Genomic DNA, 24,926 nt, shown 5'->3' on the forward strand with positions numbered 1-24,926 from the left:
GGAGTACTTTCTGTATTAACTTGACACTGAAAAGGATGCACGGTCCAGAAAACAAAACTTTTTTTCTTTTAGAAGAATCTTAATGGCCATTTTTATTCCAAGGTTTTTGCCCAATTTTTAAACCTTGGGAAAGTTTGTAAACAAAATTGTAAAGTTTTAGCTCCATTTGTAATCAGATTGTACAATATGTAATAGTATCGAATATAAAAATATTCTTTGAGAAATCCATGCGTTTTAGTATACTGAGATAATGTTATCTAAAAACCTGAACAAAAAATCTTTATGTTACTATGAAGTAATATGTATTTAGCTATGGTATAAAGTTACCTTACTAATAGAGTGTTATGTGTAACAAAGATACTAATGAAGTAATTTATATGCCTATAAGAGACAATGAAAGAACAGATTGTGAATATGAGTTTAGAACTCTGGTAGACAATTTATTCAATTACTCTGTGGCCATCTAGCAAGCTGAGGATGGGTAAATTGTTAGATTTTATCCCTCTGTCCATTAGTTGTCAAATAGGTAACTTAACTACTCTGCACTGTACCCAGATAACTCAGTACTAAACACACTCAATACTTCTTTCTCTATCCTGTCTACTCTCTTCCTTGAAAGTACAAATATTAGTCTAAAGTATTAGACAATAAAACATCACAAGCTCCTTTGAAGTCTGGGTCTAGATTTTGTGCACCTTCACCATCCCCACTTCCTCTAGTACATAGCATGGTACTTTGAACCAACAAATATTTGTTAGGCAGATGAAACAGTAAGTCAGTGCCCCAGGTAATCTAGATAACCCTACCAAATAAAGTCTATTTATATATAATGCTGACCATATATATATGGCCTGGTGACACCAGAGGGGTGCTCTACCAGAGATTAATTATTTAGATTCTTTATTAGTGAAAAAATGTGCTCACTAGTTAATTTACCAGCACTGATGTGGAATCAGTGAAAAGCTGAGTCTCCCTAGGAGGGTAAATTACCCCCAAATTACTATGGTAGCCACCAAGGAGGGTAATGGGGGTGAAGAGCCATGATAATTTGGGGGAAGGGGGTACAATAAGATCCTTTGTGTTTTGAGGATTCCCTTTGAGTTGATCTCTGAGTGGCAGGCACAATGGAAGAGATGGCAATGAAACCAGGGCTGCCCCCATGTTCCTGAAGCCACCCAGCATCCCTAGAAACTAACCCAGGGAACGCCAATGTGGATCACCAGTGACCAGTCTATACCCACAGGAACGGGGTCGGCACTTCTGAAGAAGCACTACAGCCTGTGCTATCATCTGTCAGGGTACGCCAATGACGTCTCAACAATCGGGGTGGTGAGCAACAGTGGAAGCCTAGCATGACCAGGCTCCATTCCTGCTATGTGCTCTCCAGGAAGAAGGCTGATCTGCTGTTCCTCCCTGCCTCCACATTAGACCAATGAGCACAGAGATTTCAGAACAATTTAAGTGGCGACAGGACAGGTCTAAGAAGAGATACTAAATTTCATTTCAATAAAGCAATGAGAGGCTAAACTAGAAGAAAAACACATTTTAAGAAAAAAAATAATAAACTTGACCATACTTGAAGGCTGAGTTTTTGGAACAATTCAGGCTAATTATATGTAGCACATATTTCTGTGTTTGAGTATTTTATTTTTGCAGACATATGTGCTTTTGTGTGCTTTCATTATTTAAAAAAAATTTTTATTATTAAAATACAACATAGACTGCTTTAATGTTTTTAATTTGGACTAAAAGTCTTTCCTTTTTTGGTATGCAAAACAACTTTCAAGGATAAAAAAAAAATTTTTTTTTTAAATAGGCTGATTTATATGCCAGATGTCAGCAACATCTTTTCTGACTCCTGGTTACATTTTGTTGTTTGTTTGTTACCACAATCTTCTCTCATGGGAGTTTACAGCAAATCACAAAAGCATCAGGCTTCTGTTGACTATCAAGAGTGAGCGGATGCTTCTAATATCCATCCCTTGTGGTCTTCACCAAAGGGTGAATCACAAAATGTTTGGCAAGCAGCTCTGCACTGATGGAAATCTTTCCTTAATATTCCTTTATTTGCAAGTGCATGGTATTTGTCTTCCTAATAAATCACATACATAATTTTACTTGATCAAGTTAGAAAAAGCTTTTGGAATAAAATGAGTTTAAATTTGTTCTCTAACAAATACTCTTCCAAGTAGAAGGCAATATACAAATGTTTAAGTGGTACGTAATTCATATATATGAAAGCATGCAGGTTAGCAATCAGATGAGAAATCAAAGAACATGTAATGGACTCCCACTTCCAAATATGACAGGGTCACTGACACCAGACTTGCTCCCCACCAAAATATAATAAAACCACTCAAAAATAGATGAGGCAACTGTGTTCAAGCAACAGACCGGAAACACAGAACTTTGATCCTTGAAGAGGTGAGTCCCGTGTTGGGACGTGGCTTTCTGCCAAGGGGTGCACTCTGGGCCACAGCACAGGGAAGTAGAACCCAAGCGGAGCTCAGCAGTCTCAAAGAGCAGAAGAACCAGAGATCCGACCTGGAGAGCTGAAGCAGCTGGAAAATGTAGGACAGGGTACCAAAGGGGACAAAACTGTGAGGTGAAAAAGTGCTTAATAAATGGCATACTGGAGAGAGCAAAAGGAGTCAGTGAGCAGAAGACAGATCAGCAGATGTATCATGCAACGTTCAGATCAAGAGGAAAAAAATTGTTTTAGATGAACAAAGCCTCAGTGACCTGTGACACAATATCAAACGATTTAATGTGTGTGACTAGAGCTCCCAAAAAGAGAGGAAACGGGGCAGAAAAATATCTGAAGAAATAATGACAGAAAACTTCCCAATTTGGGAATCAAGAAAACCCCAACCAGGATATTTTTAAAGTCCTGCATTGTGGCACATCCTAAACAAACTGCTAACAAAAGATAAAGAGAAAAATTTTAACATAGCCATAGAAAAAGGTATTATATACAAGGTAACAATGATACAAATTGCAACTGATTTCTCATTAGAAACAATGGGGTCAGAAGACAATGGAAGGTCACCTTCATAAAGTGCCAGAAAGAAATCCTGTCAATTGAGAATTCTATATCCAGAGAAAATAGTCTTCAAAAATAAAGACAGTTTTGCATAAAGAAAACTGAGACAGTTGATTGCCGGAGGACCTGCACTACAAGGAGTACTTCAGGCTGAGGAGAAATGATACCAAATAGAAAATACATCCACATGAAAGAATGAAGAGCATGGGTAATAGTAAATATATGGGTTAAAAACAAAGAATATCTTTTTTATTATCTTAATTTCCTTTAAAGACAACTGACTGTTGCAAAATTGACACTATATTGTAGGGCTCATAACATATAGAAAAAAATACTATATAAGAACACAAAGAGGGTAAATGGAAGTACACTACTGGGAAGAGTACAATTTATATTAAGTGGTACAACATCCTAAGTAAATTGTAATAAGTATATATATATGCATATATATATATATATGGAAACATATATATCCATAAAAAGCCTTACACAAGGGGCACCTGGGTGGCTCAGTCATTAAGCATCTGCCTTCGACTCAGGTCATGATCCCAGGGTACTGGGATTGAGCCCTGCATCGGGCTCCCTGCTCCATGGGAAGGCTGCTTCTCCCTCTCCCATTCCCCCTGCTTGTGTTCCCTCTCTAGCTGTGTCTCTCTCTGTCAAATAAATAAATGCCTTACACAAGAATGTTTAATATTAGCTGTATTCATCATAGTCCAAAGTTAGAAGAAACCCATATGTCCATCAAGAGGGAAAAAAATATATGAGCTGTATATTCAAACATTTGAATACTACCCTGCAAATTATAGAAGAATGGACTACAGATACATGTAAGAGAATGGATGCATCTTGAATATATGGCTCCACTTATATTATGTTCAACAGCAGATCCCATTAATCTGTGGTCACAGAAATCAGAAGAGTGTTCACCTATGGCAAACAGACTGGAAGAGACATGAGAGTACTCTCTGGGGTAATGGAAATGTTCTATATCTTGACAAAGATGCTGATTACATGGGTATATATGTTTGTCAAAACTCAGAAACATCTGTGCATTTCACTATATGTAAATTTTACCTCAATTAAAAAAAACAAAAATACGAAGAAAAAAAATTAAAAGAAAAATACAAGAGGGTCTTCAAGGATAACTGTTCAAGTTCAGTGTTGGGTATATGGGGGTTCATCATTCTATTCTGTCTACTTTTGTATTTCGAATTTTCCATAATAAAAAGTTTTTTAAAAGCAAAGGCAATAATAATGTATTAATACATTTAAGTTAATGTATTGTACAATGTATTATTAATACACAATAATATTTTGTATATTTGAAATTTACTAAGGGAGTAGATCTCAAGTGTTCTCAACACACACATGGTAACTGCAGGAGGTGATGGGTATGTTACTTAGTTTCACTGTGGTAATCATTTCACACTGTATACACATATCAAAAAAACATGTTGCATACCTTAAAAATATGATTTTTATGTGTGAAAAATAAAGATCAAAAATAAAAATTTTAAATATCACAGTAAAAAAAATATTCATTTAACCTCTTCCTTATGGTATTTGGATACAAACCTACAAAACTCATTGCCAAACAAAATACAAAGTTATTAAGATAGTAATTTTTTAAAAGGGGAATGAGGCCTGCTCAGAAAAAATACTTCAAGATTCCAAAGTTCTTATACCATAAACCATGACTTCAATAATTTTAGCCAGGGAGATTTTTTTGAGTGATGATTATTTATTCCTCTTGGAACCAGTTAAATCCATATTATTAAATTAGCCTTATCTTTCAGGCTGGCTTATGGACTAAGTCAGGAAGATATTTAAAGCAGGTGTATCAAGAACCTCTCTTCAGTCCAAAGTGCGTGTCTGTCCGAGTTCGTTGGAGCCCCATGCATAGATGACTCAGAGCTACCACCTGGGTGTTCTCTGGTCAGTGCTCCGCTGCCAGTATCCATACCTCTGGGGCTGAGGCTTTCTCTACAGAAGGCCGCTGCTCTGCCACGTGTATAGGGACAACAAGTACCCCCTCATCTAAGCAACTCTGAACCAATACTTTTTGGGAGTTGATGTTCAAATGCTTAGGCCTCTCAACACTTGAGCAGGATGATTCCTTGTGTTTTACACAGGATTAAGCTCTCAGTGCCCACTATGGTGGCTGGTGGAGGAGTTTAGAGCATGCCACCCCAAAATATGCCACTCTGGCATATTAATTATTTTGAGTTAAAGGCGCTGAAAACTGGCAGATGCAAGAAGGCACTTTGACCTTCCCTTCCTAAAAACACAAAATAAAATTCCCATGTGAAAGGTGTCTTCCTTGTACCAGGAGGAAGGAAGACATTCTTATCACCAGAGATGGAGAGTAGAGGCCAAGGGAGATCTTAACAAACCAACCTCGTTAAACAACCCTTACATTCCTAGTCACTGTTTCACAATTAACTGCCCTAAGCCAAACCCCTTTGTCTTACCACATTTTCACAACTACTACTCTTTGTCCAACCTAGTGTATAGGTGTTTGGCTTTAACTGCTTCTTTGGGTCTTCATTTTTCTGATAAAGCTTCCTTTGCATAGGTAAAAATTACTAAGTAAAATTTGTATACTTTTCTCCTGTTGATCTGTCTTAATTCTCCTGCTGATCTGTTAGTTAATTCTTGGGCCCAGCTAGAGACCCTAAGAGTGCAGAGGAAAAATTGTACCTCCCCTACACTGGCTTAGTAACATACTCTAATCTGTCTCTACATTCCTCTATCCTGTCACCACTTCACACCAGTGTTCTCTGTTCCTCCCAAAAAACTACCGGTGGTCGGGGGGGGGGTGGGGGGGGGAGTGGAGAACATCTAAGAAAAAGGGTGCAAAGAATGTTGTAGAGCTATCTTAATAAGCACAAAGCCTATGGGCCTTAAGGACACAACCAGTGATTGGGATACTAAAGAAAACTTAGTAAGTCTCTGCCTCCATCTTCTCTCTCTATATCTGCTTCATCTTTCTTCCTTTTTCTGTTTCCCAGTCTGCGTGGCTACTTCCCAGCACCTCGCAAGATTACACAGCATTGTGCAATAGCCCAGAGAGAAAAAGAGACTGATTTTTTTTCCCATTTCCCCTGATGTCTCTCACTTTCTCTCCTTCTCCCCCACCAGCCTCTTCCAAAATTCCCAGGATAAGAACTGTTCTGCTTGCATCAGGTACCTACACCAGCACTAATCAACTGTAGAGATAAGGCCATGTCACAAGGAAAGAAAATGGCAGTATGTTCAATCTAACAGAATGGGGGAAAGGGACATCCCAGAAAATGGGTCCCATCCACATGGCTGCTACCAGGTAGGTATTGGCACACAACTCAACAGAATCAACCATATGAGTCATGGATGTGGTTGAGAAACTGTTGAAAACACTCGACCTTCTCCACAGCAACACGGACATACTCATAAATATCAAACTATGTGCAAATTTCAGGGCATTCATGAAACCCCTATAATTCATTCTTAGAGCCTAATCTTAAAACTCTCTATATATGCATCTGGATTTTTCAAATGTTTCAGATTTTTCAAATACTGGTATAAACTTTTTCAAAATTTTAAATATTGAGAATGAAATTATATTTGAAGGTTTTTCAACTACAACAAATGCACATATGAAATGTTAAGTCTTTCAAGAAGTAGAAGTCTATACATAATAGCCTGGACTAGGTGGAAGGGGCTAACAATCAAATATCAACTGGTGTCTATTGTCATCAAATAGAGATAAGGGAGTCCCTCACTTTTTTTTTTTTCTAACCACACTTAGACTACTTTCCCATTGTATATGCCCAACATGATCAGAAACCTGGGGGATATGTACCTAACCCCTCAGCCATTCAAATCATAACATATGAAATTACCTCATAAAGAGATAAATAAAGTGAATCAAATAATGAGTAAGGTCTAGTCCACTGCTCCTGACGATGGCCTAGAAAGAAAAAAATCTATACACGGCTCAGTCAAAAGTTTCTATTCAAAGTACAGCTATTACTGTATATAATTTTACCCAAAACAGACAAAACCAAACATATACAACAGACGAAAGCTATGGAAATAAAACCAGCAGTAAATGCTTAAAATCTATTATGCAACACGTGAGATATAAATTAAAAATTAGATGCAAGCAGTCAGAAAACCTATACCCTTCACTGGTTATTAGGAAGCAGTCAATGATATTAGTAGCACATCCTTAACCTCTAAGAGTATATAATGGAAGGAAATGACCACATTCTATCACAAAATGCTCTTATATTACAGGAAAAAACAGAATAAAAGAACAATGGTTTAACAGAAGCGTATATTTCTCATATGTTCTTTAAGTATATATAAAAAGGGGCTTCTGAATACAGTATTATATCCATGTATCTTGATTTTACAATAGATCTTATAGAAGTTTCACATATGAAAATATGAAAACCCAAAGTATTATCTTTACTGATACATTTCCTAGCCAATCTCCAAAAGAGAATCTAATTTCCTGAGTATCTGAATATATAAACCTGATGAAAGCTAGAATGATAAAACACCACTGAGCCTGATTTCATACAATAAACTCTAAAAGAAAGATAAGATTCCTACACCATATTGAAATTTTTGTATTAACTATCGTTGGAAAATGTAAGACAGTAATTATATAGGGCTAAAGAATTTTTTAACCAGACTGTACTATTTTTGTAAACAATACTGAACCTATATTATTAAGGCCAGCACACAAAGTTTAAAAATTAATGGGTTACTGTGTTTCACTTAGAAATGTTTGTACTTAAAAGACTTTAGAGAAAGTCTTTTTTATATCACAAAAAAATATTATAGACTTTTTCATTCATGGGTTAAGCATGAGTAGTTTTTATCATTCTCATGTGACCCTGAAGTTCCACGGCAGGTAGTAGTTTGTAATTTTGGTTGAGTCACACATTTCACCTGGATACACTAAGACACTGGTTGGTGTTCATGAGTTACTAAGTAGAAATAATCTTCGACAATGTGACATCTGCATTTTTCTCTGCTCATTCTTGAATGCAAAGTAACTTTCATATAATATTTAAGGCACAAGTTTTTTTATTTTTTTAACATACTTCACTTTTTTTTAAATATGGGAAATGACATATGACAGAATTTGCAAACGTGTGGATTCACAAAGGAAGGCCCCTTTATGCCCCTTGTAAGAAAGTCAGAGGGTTTAATGGTAGCTCAAGAGAATGCAGAATGTCAGTACTATACATATGTACATCACATTCTAGGAGGATGTTCAGTAGGCAGAACTGACAATTAGTTCTAGGATTCAAACTTAAATTCTACTATGAAATTCTAATAAGATTAAATCAAAATTACTGTACATCATTTACCTCACTAGAGAACGACAGAAAACACTGTATTTCCTTTTTGGGTACTAAAATGATTACATCATGCGAAGTTCATCTGAATTCTCTTATGTAAAATGTCCAGAACTGAATTACCTTTTTGTACAAATATTTCACCAGAGGAGTGACTTGAAGGGGCACTGATCACAATGCATAACTGTAGTAATTGTAGCTAAAAACATAAATGCCACCTTTTTATGTCCATATCAGGTAAAAGACCCTTAGACACATTTCACCCACATTCTTTAGTTTCATCTTCAAACAAATGGACCATCCCATATCACAAATATACCCAAAGCTCACTGCCTAGACACACAGCGAGAAACAGAAATAAAAACAGATTTGTAAATAGACACACTATTGTGTGCTACAGACTATGATTACCTGGAGGTAGGAATTGCAGTTGGTTATTAGCTAATCGAAGATGACGTAAAGCTCTCAGACGACCAATTTCTGGGCAAACAATTTCTAAGGCATTGTCACTAAGATCCAAACACTGGAGTTTTACAAGGGATCCAATGGCTTCAAAGAGAAAACAAAGGTAAAGGCAAAATTAATTTGACCCAAGTGTTATGCCAAATCTTTAACGCAAGTACCGCTAATTATAATATCTTAATACCCCTGCTTCTGTTGCACAAATAGTAAAAACATAGATCAAAGTAAATTTTATAGGAGTGATAAGACTTCAACCTTGATATAAAATATGGTAAGTTAAAAAGCACAAATAAAAATGTTACACTGTAAAGCACTGCTTGAATAAATAAATGATTAAACGATATATAAGGTCTTTTTGTCTAACCAAAATTCTTAGCTGGATTTATTAAATTTAAAACTTAAAAGAGCGCCTGCGTGGCTCAGTCAGTTGAGTGACCGACTCTTGTTTTTGGCTCAGATCATGATCTTGGGGTTGTGGGATTGAGCCCCGTGTTGGGCTGCACACTTGGAAGGGAGTCAGCTTGAGATTCTCTCTCTCCTTCTCCCTCTGTCCCTCCCCTACACACATGCTTGTGCTCTTCTCTCTCTCTCTCTCTAAAATAAATAAATAAATCTTTAAAAAAAATAAAAATTTTGGGGTGCCTGGCTGGCTCAGTCAGTGGAGTATATGACTCTTGATCTCGGGGTTGTGAGTTCGAGCCTGTGTTGGGTGTACAAAATACTTAAAAAATAATAAAAACAGATTAAAAAATAAACATTTTTTAAATTTATCATTTTATTATTTACCTAACAACAATCTATCCAATAATAATTTACCTAACCATTATAACCATTTTAGACTTATTGTTTATTTAATCAAAATTGTTAACTGAACTTACTAATCTTTGAAACTAATAAAGATGCTTTATAAGTAAAGTTCCCTAATACTCCTAATCAAAATTTGTTCTACTATTATAAAGGAAAGCATAAACTATGGTACCTCCTAACTAAAAATTGGAAGTGGACTTACCTTCTGGAACCACAACTATGTTATTTGAGTGAAGGTACCTGAGGGGAAAGAAGAAAAAAAAACTTGCTATCATCCAGTACTTTTGCTAGATAACCAATCTGTAAAATGCTCACTTAGAAATTTATCAAATATAAAGGGACCAAAGCTTTCTATCATACCCTACTCTAAGTGCATGACACAAAACCTGTGGTCATCACAGATAACTAATAGCTCGAGAATGATATTTTATGCTGGAATTGCAAATATTAAACCTATTTACTGATGTAAGTTGTTATTTTAAAATAAAAGCATGCACAATAGATATATTTTGAGGGTTTTTTTTAAACTTAAAAAACAAATTACTAGTTTTCCTAGTTCATCTTAAAGTGTTCAGGTTTTCAGAAAAACGCGTATTGCGTAAAGAAAATCAACACTTATTACGTAAATGAAAATGCAACTTTCAATTTCTAAAGAATAATTTCACAAAATAAATCAAAGCTATTTTCAGCTAATATGCTGACTGAGAACCAAGAATGGAGAGATTAAACACTGATCATTTACAGTATCTGTAAAAATACTCAACTGTCAAGCTACATAATTTATTTCACAGCAAAAGGAATCTCATAAACAAGAATCAAATTCTTTTCCTAAAAAAAAAAAAAAAGTTACCCCTGCTGACAAGTCCAGACAAGCCTCGTAAATAACACTTTCCCACTGAAGTATCTTTAGCACACTCTGGTGGAGACTTTATGCAATCAGCAGCAGCCAACTATTCAGAGCAGAACAGTGACAACAGGAGATATTCACATAATAATTTTAATTTATATCACTGATTTTGAGACAAGAGACCTAGATTTTTTTATATTTTCAAATCTATCATTGTATTTGTTATACCTCATAAATCAATCTTCATAAAGTATTTTTAAAAGAATTTTGTTTTTTTCTACATTTTCTACATTTTTAAGCCTAACATCAAATGTTCAAATGTCACTGACACAAAATAAGAAAGACACAAAAGTAATGCATTAAATAGATTTTGTGTAGGTATTAACCTGCTGGGTCTACAAAATTTAAACAATTATTCCATTCTATCATATATTTTATTCCTTGCTTTGTGTATTTAAAATGATTTCACATTTTAAAATCAATATTCTTTAAGCATTAATTTTAGGAAGGAATACCTAACTGCTTTATAGATGACCCTAAAATTTCTTTGGTGCCAAAAGACCATATGTAAATAAATGTGCGAGCACACACGCATACGTATACACACATCTGCATTTGTTACACAAAAGCCAGGGTGCCTGGACCCCAAAATAAAGAGACAATTGATTTTTCAGTTACCCACAAAATATTTGCCTAAACTCAAGTTCTACATATGCAAAAGGACCTTAAAATGAATGCCCAAATCAAAACATGAACTAAAGTGCTCATTGTTATGAAGGAAATTAAAAAATATATTTTAACACATTAAATTTACCTACATTAAAATCAAGATACAGTCTACAGAAAGAATAGAATATTCCCAATCTAACTACAAAACATAGGTGTGCTAAGCCATCCCTACCAAGTGAAACACCATCTCAACTCCTCAAGTTATTCTGATGTGCTAGTGATAATCATCACTGGTGGGATGGATCAGAAAACAGGCTCTGGAGCCGGAATGAGTGCACCTCAGTAGCCATGTGCCCAAGGGAAAATTACTCAACTTCTCCCTTGCATAATCTATAGAAGGAGAGAATAATAACACCAACAACATCAGGATACTGTAAGGATTAAATGAATCAATAAATGTAAAGCTCTTAGAACAGAGTACCATGAATGCCATTGTTATTGTAATACTTATTATAGTTATTGTGAGTCATCTATAATCAAAGATTTAGCAATTTTAAGTCTCTTTACTTGTTTTTTGTAATTTCAAAGTAGTTGAAATGTTGGTGTTTCAACATGACTAGTTTTCATCATGTTCTCCTACAGTGCAGGAGCTTTCATTCATTGCTGGCAGGAATGCAAAACAATACGGTCACGTTGGAAAGTAGTTTGGCAGTTTTTTTAATAAAATTAGATATAGACATTTACTTAATAGTGATATGCCAATGTCAGCTTCTTATTTTTGACAAATGTATCATGGAATTTTAAGATATTAACAACAGGAGAAACTGGGTGAGAGATGTCTAGAACTCTGTACTCTCTTTACAACTTTTCTATAAATATAAAATTGTTCCAAAATAAAGAAGTTGATTTTTTTTTTTAATTAAAAGAACAGGGCTTTTATTTCCAGCCGTGATGGATTAATAGGGACCAGATTTACCTGGCTGCTATAAGCAACAGGAAAATTGGATGTAATACATGAAACAATTATTTTCAGATATAAAAAACAGGCAATTAGGATGTTACCTGAGAAAGAAGAAACAAGGCAAGCCACACAATGTCCCCAGCTTTCTACCTGGAAGCAAACTGTGAACTGTGGTACATAAATGGGATCCCAAACAAAGTATGTAAGTCTCACTGACTTATAGAGACACAAGTCAGAATTCAGGGAAACTGAGGCAGCTGGAAGTTGTGGGGTAGTGGGCTGGAGTTCTGGAGGAGAGGATGCTACAGGGGAAAAAAAAAACCTTTAAAAATTTAAGTAAGGATACTTTGACTCATTGCTGAATTCTAAAATGTAGCCTAGGCAAAAAGTAATGGAAAACCTACCAGCTGAGGAGTCCACAGAGCTCACAGAGGGCTGGAGGCATTTAAGTTCTGAGCAGCAAGTGTACCAAGTCCTTGTTGATTATTTGGCACGTTCAAATCAGATCCTATAAAGGCCATGCCCTAGTTACAGGGCTAAACTACCCCTAAAAGGTTACTCTAGACCTGTCCTAATGAAATGTAAACACAAACCATGAAAGGATCAAACTAAATTGCAAATAACCTCATGCCAGAATAAAGCACAAGAAAAAGAAAGACAACAAAGTCTAGAGATCAGCAATGTAAAACTCATAAGGTCCAGCATGCAATCAAAAAGTATTAGACATACCAATAAATCATGAAAATGTGACCAATAACCATGATTTAAAAGAGTCCGTGTAACACCAGTAGATCCAGTAGAACAGAGACAAAATCAGCAAACAAGGACATAAGAACAACTATAAAAAGTATATTCAGGCATTTAAAGCAAAATATGAACATTACAAGAGAAGTGTTAAGGTATGAAGAAGAACCAAACAAAACTTCTATAGATCAAAAATACAATGAACAAAGTGAAAGCTTCACTAGGTGGGGTTAACAGCAAATTAGATATTGAAGACAGAGAAATACAATTTGTCCATGCTGAAGCACACAGAAGAAAAAAAGACTGAAAAGAGTGTCGGTGATTAGGCGAAAATATTAAACAATCTAACAAACATGTAAGAGTCCTGGAAACAGGGACCAGAGAGAGGAGTACAGAAATAAATATCTGAAGAAATAATGTCCAAAAATTGCTAAATTTGATGAAAACTATAAAGACAAACCCAAGAAGCTCAATGAATGTGAAGCATAAGAAAAAAGAAAACCACAACAAGGTATATCAAAATCAAATCCCTGAAAAACAGTGTAAAAATAAAAATCTTCAAAGTAGCCTAAGGAAAAAAAATACATTACATGCAAAGGAACAAATATAAGAAAGATAGCAGATGTCGCTTCAGAAACAATACAAGCCAGAAGATAATGAACATCATAAAAATGCTGAAAGACAAAAAAGTCATCAAGAATTCTAATTTCAGAAGACCTAAACAAAACTTCAAAACTATGAAGATGAATGTAAAACAAAAACTATTAAGACTTTCAAACAAAAAACTAATATGAGATTTTTCTCACAGGAGAAAACCTTCAGGGCCTAAGGCTAGACAAGGAGTTCTTAGAACTGACACTAAAAACATGATACATAAAAGCAAAACGTGATAAACTGGACCTCATCAAAAGGTAAAACTTTTGCTCTGCAAAGAACATAAAGAGGATGAAAAGCCAAATTACACATTGGGAGAAAATATTTGTAAACAACATATACAACAAAGAGCTGGTTTCTATAATATTTAAAAACTCTTAAAACTAAAAATAAATTCAAATAGAATATAGCAACAGACACATGTTACTGTAGAAAAGATACAGATAACCAATAAATACTTGAAAAGATGTTCAGTATCATTAACCACTAGGGAAATATAAATGACAGCCACAATGAGAAATGAGAACAAGCACATCTTGCTGGGGGAGAATGTAAAAAGGTGCAGCCAACCTGGAAAATTACTTGGCAATTTCTTAGGAAACTACAAATCCAGAAAGGGATTTGGAGGTCCTTACTCCAGAAAGAGTAAGGACCTCCAAAAATTCTTTTACATAAAATCAACAAGAATATTGGCAAAAATGGTAAGAAGCTTATGTACAAAACTGTGGAAATTAACCAAAGTTATAGAGGGAGGGTTAATTTAAGAAAAATGACAAAATCTCAATAAACATAGTGAGCTGTCAACTTTGGGGCATTTTCATTTCCTCTAATTCTATCCCTCACTCTCCAGCTCTGCAGAAGCATGGAAAAAAAACAAGCAAAACCAAACAAACCAACAAAAAATCTAGCTCCCAATCAAAGTGAAAAGCAGCAGCCTGGCTAACACCTGAAGGGACAGAACCAGGGTAGAGCTCACTCCCAGAGAACTGTCATCATTTGACTTGTTTCATGGTTCCCTGGAAGACCGCACTTGCTATACTATTTTTAATTGGATCTGACTAGAAACTTGCCTTTTCCCCAGTTGAAACAAATTATGGGCAATTGTTTAACTTCACAGCCACCTGAGCCAATAGATGACAGCTGGAGCAAACAGGAGACAACCAAAAACTTTAAATGGAAAAGTTAGGTAAGATGTCAATAGGAGCTCTGAAAGCTCTGGCATATTTCTGGAAATTAGAAGGTCTCAGGCAGGTCCAGAAATGTGCAAATGCACAGGAAAGTGTTGAAAAGACCCTAAGCAATCACCTCTGCTGAACTTGAGGCTCCTACATAAGCAAGCAAGGGCTAAGGCAAAATTGTCAAATGCCAGGCTGAGAGGTGGAGGCCTGCCGCCACACAAAAACAAAGCTCCTCAGCAAAGACTGGGAGACTTACTGGATTCAGGCAGCTAAGGAAATATCTACCTAATCATTAGTTGACCACTAAGGTAACTGAGAAGATACTTAAAAAATAATAATAATAAAGAAAAAAGAAAAGGAAAAGAACGGAGAGAACTCTTTCAACTCATTCTATGAGGCCAATATTACCTTGATACCAAAACCAAAGACATCACAAGAAGACCACAGACCAATCTCCCTTAAGAATACAGAAGCAGGGGCACCTGGGTGGCTCGGCTGGTTAAGCGACTGCCTTTGGCTCAGGTCATGATCCTGGAGTCCTGGGATCAAGTCCCATATCGGGCTCCCTGCTCAGTGGGTAATCTGCTTCTCCCTCTGACCCTCCCCCCTCTCATGCTCTTTCTCTCTCTCTCATGCTCTCTCTCTAAATAAAATAAAATCTTAAAAAAAAAAACAAGCAAAATTCCTCAACAATATACTAGTAAGTCAAATGTAGCAACACATAAAAAGGATTATATTCCAAGACCAAATGGGATTTACCCCCACTGATGCAAGGTTGGTTCCTTCAACATACAAGCATCAATCAATGTAATACACCATATTAACAGAATAAAGAAAAAAAAATGTATCATCTCAACAGATGAAAAAAAGACCATTTGACAAAATCAAACACCCTTTTGTGTGAAAAACACTCAAGAAACAAGCAGTAGAAGGGAATTTCCTCAATTACATAGAGGGTACCTATGAAAAATCTAAAGCTATCATCATACTGAATGGCAAAAGACCGAAAGCTTTTCCCCTAACATTAGGCAGGAGCAACACAAAGATATCTGGTCTCACCACATTTATTCAACATTCTATGTTATAGCCAAGGAAATTAAGCAAGAAAAAGAAATAATAGGGATATAGATTGGAAAGTAAGAAATAAAGCTACTGGGGTGCCTGGGTGGCTCAGTCAGTTAAGCATCTGCCTTCGGCTCAGGTCATGATTTCAGGGTCCTGGGATTGAGCCTCAGGTCAGGCTCCCTGCTCACGGGAACCTGCTTCTCCCTCTTCTCCCTGCTCATGCTATCTCTCTCTCTCTCCCTCAAATAAATAAAATCTTAAAGAAAGAAAAGACCAACATACAAAAATCACTTGCATTTTTATATACTAGACAATGAGTAATTTTAACATGAATTAAGAAAATCATTCTATGTATAATAAAATCAAAAAGAATAAATACTAAGGAATAAATTTAACAAAAGAAATTCAAGATTTTTACACTGAAAAGTATTCAATGTTCAAACAAAAGAATGTTGAAAGAAACTGAAGACCTAAATAGAAAGACATCTCACATTCACAGATTAGAAGATATAATATTATTAAGATGGCAACACTCTACATATTGATCTAAAGATTCAATGCAATTGCTATCATCAATCGCAGATGACTTTTTTCTTTAATAACTTGACAAGCAGATGTTAAAACTCACATGGAAATGCAAGGGACGAAGAGCTAAAATAATTTTGAAAAACAAGAATAATGTTGGAATCACATTTCAAAACTTACTATGAAGCTATAGTAATCAAGTTTGTGTGCTACTGGCAAAAAGATAGACATATAGATCAATGGAATAAAATTGAGAATCCAGAAATTTGCCCACATGTCCATGGCCAGATGATTTTTGACAAAGGTGCTGAAACAATTCAATGGAGAAAGAGTATGCTTTTCAATGATTGTACTAAGATATTTGGACCTGCACACGCAAAACAGAAGTTAGGCCTTTATACTGCAGTATATGCAAAAATTAACTCAAAATGGATCAAAGACCTAAATGCAAGAGCTAAAATTATACAACTTGAGTAAGAAAAAGTTAAATTAAATCTTCATGATGATGGATTAAAAACAGTTTCTTAGATATGATACCAGAACACAAGCTGCCAGATAAAAAATTATCAAGAAAGTGAAAAGATAAACCACAGAATGGGAGAAAATATTTGAAAAGCATGTATCTGATAAAGTATCAAATATATAAAGCATTCAAGTATATAAATTATATATCTCAAATATATAAAGCTATCTCAAATACATAAAATATCTAAAGCACTCAAATAAAGAACTCTTTTTTTTTTTTTTTTTTTTAAAAAAATTTTTTTTTTTTTTTTTTTTTTTTTTTATTTATTTGAGAGAGAGAATGAGAGACAGAGAGCACGAGAGGCAGGAGGGTCAGAGGGAGAAGCAGACCCCCCGCTGAGCAGGGAGCCCGACGTGGGACTCGATCCCGGGACTCCAGGATCATGACCTGAGCCGAAGGCAGTCGCTTAACCAACTGAGCCACCCAGGCGCCCTCAAATAAAGAACTCTTAAAACTCAACAATAAAAAGACAAATATTATAATTTTAAAATGGACAACAGATCTGAATAGACATTCCTCCAAAGAAATAAACAAATAGCCAGTAAACCCATGAAAAGACATCATTAATCAGAAAAATATATATCAAAATTTTGGTATCAATTCACACCTACTAGGATGACTATAATCAAAAGGAGAGATAATAACAAATGTTGATGAGGATGTGGAGAAATTAGGATCCTCACATATTGTTTGTGGAACTGTAAAATGATGCAGCTTTGGAAAACAGTTTGGCAGTTCCTCAAAAGATGAAACAGAGTTAGCACTGCAATTCCACTCCTGGGTATAAACCCTAAAGAACTGAAAATACATGTTGATACATAAACTCCTACATGAATGTTCACACCTGCATTCACACTTGCCAAAATGTGTGAAAACTGAAATGTCTATCAAATAAAGACTGGATAAACAAAACATGGTATAGCCATGCAATGGAATATTACACATCCATAAAAAAGAATGAATTCTGAAACATGCTATGACATAGATGAAGCCTGAAAACATGCAATGTTAAAGCAGCAAGACCTAAAAAGCCACATATTGTATGATTCCATTTACATGAAATGTCCCGGACAGCATAGCCATAGAAATAGAAGGCAGATCACTGATCACCAAGGAGTTATTAGGGATTGAAGGAAGAGAGGAATGAATGCTAAATGGGTTTCTTTTGAGGTGATGAAAATGTTCCAGAATTAGAGAGTACTAATGGTTGCTCAACCTTGTGATTATACTAAACACCACTGAATTGTATACTTAGAAGGGCGAATTTTATAGTATGTGAATATATCTCAACAACAACAAAATGAAACATGTAATTACCATATGACTCAGCAATTGCTGTCTTAGTCATTTACCTCAGAGAAATGAAAACTTATTCACCAAAAAAAACCATGTATACAAATGCACCAAGCACCATTATTTATTACAGATAAAAACAAAACCACCAATATGTCCTTCGATGGGTAAACGATTGAAGAATCTGCATTTCAACCATACCATGAAATAGAATTCAGCAACAAAATAATAAAATGATAGAGATGGAGAACAGAGTAGTAGTTGCCAAGGTTTGGGGGACAGGAAATGTGATTATAGAAGGGTAGCTCAAACAATCCTTGCAGTGATGAAAGTACTCTCTCCACCTTGACTATGGTAGTGATTACACAAATCTACACATGTGATAAAACTGCACAGAAAACACACACACATACATGAGTACACAGAAAATGATGAACACCGAGTAAGATAACACCAGGGTCAATTTTCTGGTGCTGACCTTGTACTATGTTTATGTAAGACGTGAACGGTGCTGGAAACTAGAAAGGTACACAGGATCTTTCTGTATTATTTCTTACAATTACATGAGTAAAAAGTCTAATTAAAAAAAAGATGGAGAAATAAAGGCTTTATTCAGGTAAACCAAATCTGAGAGAGTAATATCGGAATTAATATAAAACAACTTTTCTTATTTGATAACTTTTCTCATTTTAAATTTCTTTAAATTAACAATCTAAATTCAAAATTAAAATGACTTCTGCCAGTTATCAGTTTAGTCTGTCAGCTCCAAATCTACCTTCTATGCCTGCTAGAGCTGGATCCTGTCAACCCGTCTCCTTTGTCAACTGGCCTAATGTTAGGTTGTCAAAAGAGGGCACTGGAGTGACGCTGCCAGATGACAGCCGCAGGAAGGCCCTCCCTTCTGGGGACAGCCCCCCTTCAATTGTTTATTTAGCACAGGGGCCAAGGCCCAGAAGCACTCACCTCAGCAGCCCTCCTGGAAAACCTCAAGCCACATTCTCAAACTATGAACGCCCCACCCAGCTCTGTAGCAGTTCTTGGCAGCATAGTCAGGCCACACTCTCCCCATCGAGCAATGTACCGCTACAGACCAGCTTCAACCAGCCTCAGGCAACGGTCTTACCACCCTGTGGCCACTTCTGTGGTAGTTCTGCTCACACTTCAGTCAACTGTCTCCCTGCTAGCCAGGCTGCTTCTACAGACCAGTTCTAGACTACCAAAACCTTCCTGCAACAGTGAGCTGGTATCACAGAGCAGCTCCAGCCTAAACCATCTGGCAGGCGCCTTTACCACCAGCAGGCTGTATGTTTTTGTGGCAGCCAGACCTCCACTGAAGAGGTCTAAATATCAGCCTAGGGGATGGAGCTCTCCTAAGCCATTAGTCCTTTCATTACCTACTTTCCCTCTGCCCAAAAGTAATACCTGCTTTTTGTACTTACTAATTCTGAATACCATGGAGTCCTCTTATCCCCTTTTAGTAGCTAATAACATTTTACTAGTCAGCAATTCTTTATATTAATTTTCCCTGTTTAAGCTACAGGTATGGTTTCTATCTCCTAACTGGACCCTGATTGACATACACATGATAAGTACATATATATGTATACTGACAGATACCTACAAACACACATATACATAAGACATACAATAGCACAAAGAATGAAGTATTGATGTAAGGTTCCTATGTTACATGTGAAATGGTGTATCATGTGAAGGTAGACTGTAACAGGTTAAAGAAGCACAATATAAACCTTAAAACATTGAAATAGAGTTAATAAGCCAATAGTGGTAGTAAAATGGGATCCTACATAACACTAAAATAATTATAAAGAAAGAAAGAGGGAAAAAATAACAGCTGAGACAAATAGAACACAAGTTGTAAGATGGTTGACTTAAACTCAATCATATCAGTAATCACATTAAATGGAACAGGATCTAAACACTCCAGTTAGGGGGCGGAGCAAGATGGCGGAGGAGTAGGAGACCTGGGTTTCGCCCAGTCTCAGGAATTCAGCTGGATAGGGATCAAACCATTCTGAACAGCTACGAACGCAACAGGAGATGGAAGAAAAGAATAGCAACAACTCTCTGAACAGAAAAGCGACCACTTTCTGGAAGGTAGGATGTTCGAAGTGAATCTGAGGTGATATTCAGGAGGATAGATGGCGGGGCAGGGGGCCTCTGACAGCAGCTTCTGGCAAGTGATAGAGCCGCGGAGCACAAAATCGGGACTTTTAGTAGTCGGCTCCGCTGAGGGATGTCGCTCCAGTGGCTAAGCAAGGGGTGGAAACCTCATGGGACAGTGTGGTCTCGGGACCCTCGGGGTCACAGAAAGACCTGGGGTGCCTGAGTCCGGCAGAGCTCCCAGGTATCGGAGTGGGGAAGCCGGCTGCAGAGACGGAGCCAAGGAGCAGGCTCTCAGCTCAGGGTTGCCATAAACCGTGATCCGCGGCACAGTCGGACCACTGCTCTTCCAGCAGGGACCCAACAAGCGGCAGATCTGGGGAGACTCCCCTTCCTCCCCTGAGGAGGAGCCCCGCGGGAGCGCACCGCAGGGATCTGCTGGGTTTGGAGACTCCACACAGGGTCGGGTGCCAGAGACAGAAACGCTCGGTCACAGGCCAGGTGAGCATAGAGTGCGGCTGGAGACCGGGGAGACGGGAGTGACTGACTGCTTTTCTCTGGGGCCTCACTGAGGAGTGGGGCCCAGAGTTCTCGGCTCCTCCGGGGCAGAGATTGGGAGGCCGCCGTTTTCACTCTCGTCCTCCAAAGCTGTACAGAAAGCTTGCAGGGAACAAAGGCTCCCGAGAGCAAACCCGAGCAGATTACTTAGCCTGGACCAGCAAGGGCCGGGCAATTCTGCCTCCGGCAAAGACATTTGGGAACCACGGCAACAGGCCGCTCCCCGGGAAGATCAGCGAGAACAGCCAGCCAAGACCAAGTTTACCCATCAATGAGAACGGCAGAACTCCAGCTCTAGGGGACTACAGCACATAGAATTCATGGCTTTTTTACCATGATTCTGTAGTCTTTCAAAGTTAATTTTTTTTTAACTGTCTTTTTTTTTTTTTGAATTTTTCTTTTTCCCTTTTTCAACCAACATCTTATCAATCCTTTTAAAAAAAATTTTTTTATTTTTCATTTTTAGAGTCAAATTCTATCCCTTCATAACAGTTACCCTTATTTTTGGCATATATATATAAAATGTTCTCTCTTTAAAATTTTGAGATACAGTTTCTTCTAACAGATCAAAATATACCCGAAATCTCTAGTGTATGGCTTTGTTCTAGTCTCCTGCCTGATCACATTCTCTCCCCCCTTTCTTTTCTTTTTTTTTTTAAATCCTCTTCTTTCTTTTTTCAAACAACTTCTTATCAATTCCTTTTATAAAATTTTTTATACTTTTCATCTTTACAGTCATATTCCATCCCTTAATCGTATCAACCCTTATTTTTTGTACATATATAAGTTTTTCTTTCTTTAAAGTTTTGGGAGGCACTTTCTTCTAACAGACCAAAATACACCCAAAATCTAGTGTGTGGCACTGATCTATGCACCAGCCTGATGATATTTGATCATATTCTGGTTTTTTTTGTTTTGTTCTGTTTTTGTTTGTTTTTTTCTTTTTCTTTTTCTTTTTCCTTCTTTCCCTTTCTTTTCCCCCAGTTACAGGTCTTTTCTGATTTGTTTAGAGTATATTTTCTGGGGACGTTGTTACCTGTTAACATTTTGCTCTCTCATTCATCTATTCTCCTCCGGACAAAATGACAAGATGGAAAAAATCACCTCAACAAAAAGAACAAGAGGTAGTACCGACTGCCAGGGACCTACTCAATACGGACATTAGTACAATGTTGGACCTAGAGTTCAGAATCATGATTTTAAAGATACTAGCTGGGCTTGAAGAAAGCATGGAAGTTTATTAGATAAACCCCTTCTGGAGAAATAAAAGAACTAAAATCTAACCAAGTTGAAATCAAAAAGGCTATTAATAAGGTGCAATCAAAAATGGGGGTGCTGCTAGGATAAATGAGGCAGAGGAGAGAATCAGTGATATAGAAGACCAAATGATGGAAAATAAAGAAGCTGAGAAAAAGAGAGATAAACAACTACTGGATCACGAGGACAGAATTCGAGAGATAAGAGATACCATAAGACGAAACGACATTAGAATAATTGGGATCCCAGAAGAAGAAGAAAGAGACAGCGGGGCAGAAGGTATATTGGAGCAAATTAGAGCAGAGAACTTCCCTAATTTGGGGAAGGAAACAGGCATCAAAATCCAGGAGGCACAGAAAACCCCTCTCAAAATCAATAAAAATAGGTTAACACCCCGACATCTAATAGTAAAACTTACGAGTCTCAGAGACAAAGAGAAAATAAGCTGAAAGCAGCTCAGGAGAAGAGATATGTAACCTACAATGGTAGAAACATTAGATTGGCAACAGACCCATCCACAGAGACTGGCAGGCCAGAAAGGACTGGCAGGATATATTCAGAGCACTAAATGAGAAAAATATACAGCCAAGAATACTATATCCAGCTAGGCTGTCATTGAAAATAGGAGAGATAAAAAGCTTCCAGGACAAACAAAAACGAAAGGAATTTACAAACCAGCCCTACAAGAAATATGGAAAGGGGTCCTCTAAGCAAAGAGAGAGCCTTAAAAGCAACATAGACCAGAAAGGAACACAGACAATATACAGTAACAGTCACCTTACAGGCAATACAATGGCACTAAATTCATCTTTCAATAGTTACCCTGAATGTAAATGGGCTAAATGCCCCGATCAAAAGACACAGGCTATCAGATTGGATAAAAAGACAAGACCCATCAATATGCTGTCTGCAAGAGACTCATTTTAGATGCAAAGACACTCCCAGACTGAAAGTGAGGGTGTGGAAAACCATTTACCATGCTAATGGACACCAAAAGAAAGCTGGGGTGGCAATTCTTATATCAGACAAATTAGATTTTAAACCAAAGACTATGATAAGGGATGAGGAAGAACACTATATCCTACTTAAAAGGTCTATCCAACAAGAAGATCTAACAATTGTAAATATCTATGCCCCTAACATGGGAGCAGCCAATTATATCAGCCAATTAATAACAAAAGCAAAGAAACACATCGACAACAATACAATAATAGTGGGGGACTTTAAAACCCCCTTCACTGAAATGGACAGATCATCCAAGCAAAAGATCAACAAGGAAGTAAAGACTTTAAATGACACACTGGACCAAATGGACTTCACAGACCTATTCAGAACATTCCATCCCAAAGCAACAGAATACACATTCTTCTCTACTGCACATGGAACATTCTCCAGAATAGATCACATCTTAGGTCACAAATCAGGTCTCAACTGGTACCAAAAGATTGGGATCATTCCCTGCCTATTTTCAGACCACAATGTTTTGAAACTAGAACTCAATCACAAGAGGAAAGTTGGGAAGAACTCAAATACATGGAGGCTAAAGAGCATCCTACTAAAGAATGAATGGGTCAACCAGGAAATTAAAGAAGAATTTAAAAAGTTCATGGAAACCAATGAAAATGAAAACACAACTGTTCAAAATCTTTGGGATACAGCAAAGGCAGTCCCAAGAGGAAAGTATATAGCAATACAAGCCTTTCTCAAGAAACAAGAAAGGTCTCAAATACACAACCTAACCCTACATCTAAAGGAGCTAGACAAAAACAGCAAATAAAGCCTAAACCCAGCAGGAGAAGAGAAATAATGACGATCAGAGCAGAAATCAATGAAATAGAAACCAAAAGAACAGTAGAACAGATCAACGAAATTAGGAGCTGGTTCTTTGAAAGAATTAACAAGATTGATAAACCCCTGGCCAGACTTATCAAAAAGAAAAGAGAAATGACCCAAATCAACAAAATCATGAATGAAAGAGGAGAGATCACAACCAACACCAAAGAAATACAAACAATTATAAGAACATATTGTGAGCAACTCTATGCCAGCAAATTAGATAACCTGGAAGAAATGGAGGCATTCCTAGACATGTATCAACTACCAAAACTGAACCAGGAAGAAATAGAAAACCTGAACAGACCTATAACCACTAAGGTAATTGAAGCAGTCATCAAAAATCTCCCAACAAACAACAGGCCAGAGCCAGATGGCTTGCCAGGGGAATTCTACCAAACATTTAAAGAAGAATTAATACCTATTCTTCTGAAACTGTTCCAAAAAATAGAAATGGAAGGAAAACTTCCAAACTCGTTTTATGAGGCCAGCAGTACCTTGATCCCCAAATCAGACAAAGACCCCATCAAAAAGGAGAATTACAGAGCAATATCCTTGATGAACATGGATGCAAAAATTCTCACCAAAATACTAGCCAATAGGATCCAACAGTACATTAAAAGGATTATTCACCACGACCAAGTGGGATTGATCCCTGGGCTGCAAGGTTGGTTCAACATCCGCAAATCAATCAACGTGATACAATACAGTAACAAAAGAAAGAACAAGAACCATATGATCCTCTCAATAGATGCAGAAAAAGCATTTGACAAAGTACAGCATCCTTTCTTGATCAAAACTCTTCAGAGTATAGGGACAGAGGGTATATACCTCAGTATCATAAAAGCCATCTATGAAAAACCTACAGCGAATATCATTCTCAATGGGGAAAAACTGAGAGCTTTCCCCCTAAGGTCAGGAACACGGCAGGGATGTCCACTATCACCACTGCTATTCAACATAGTATTAGAAGTCCTAGCCACAGCAATCAGACAACAAAAAGAAACAAAAGGCATCCAAATC

General features: G+C 36.9%; 1 protein-coding gene across 4 annotated transcripts in view; it reads right to left on the reverse strand.

The window, feature by feature from the left end:
* LRRC28 (leucine rich repeat containing 28) overlaps nucleotides 1-24,926 on the reverse strand; it is a 163,840-nt gene that overhangs the window by 111,359 nt on the left and 27,555 nt on the right. For all 4 annotated transcript variants that reach the window (XM_021680508.1, XM_021680509.1, XM_021680507.1 and 1 more), the window contains exons 4-5: nucleotides 9,872-9,909; nucleotides 8,812-8,949 (exon numbers count right to left, since the gene is read on the reverse strand). In XM_021680508.1, the coding sequence (XP_021536183.1) occupies nucleotides 8,812-8,949; nucleotides 9,872-9,909 (176 nt within the window). The remainder of the gene's footprint in view (nucleotides 1-8,811; nucleotides 8,950-9,871; nucleotides 9,910-24,926) is intronic.

The sequence above is a fragment of the Neomonachus schauinslandi genome, chromosome 9, assembly GCF_002201575.2.
Source record: "Neomonachus schauinslandi chromosome 9, ASM220157v2, whole genome shotgun sequence".
Lineage (NCBI taxonomy): Eukaryota > Metazoa > Chordata > Mammalia > Carnivora > Phocidae > Neomonachus > Neomonachus schauinslandi.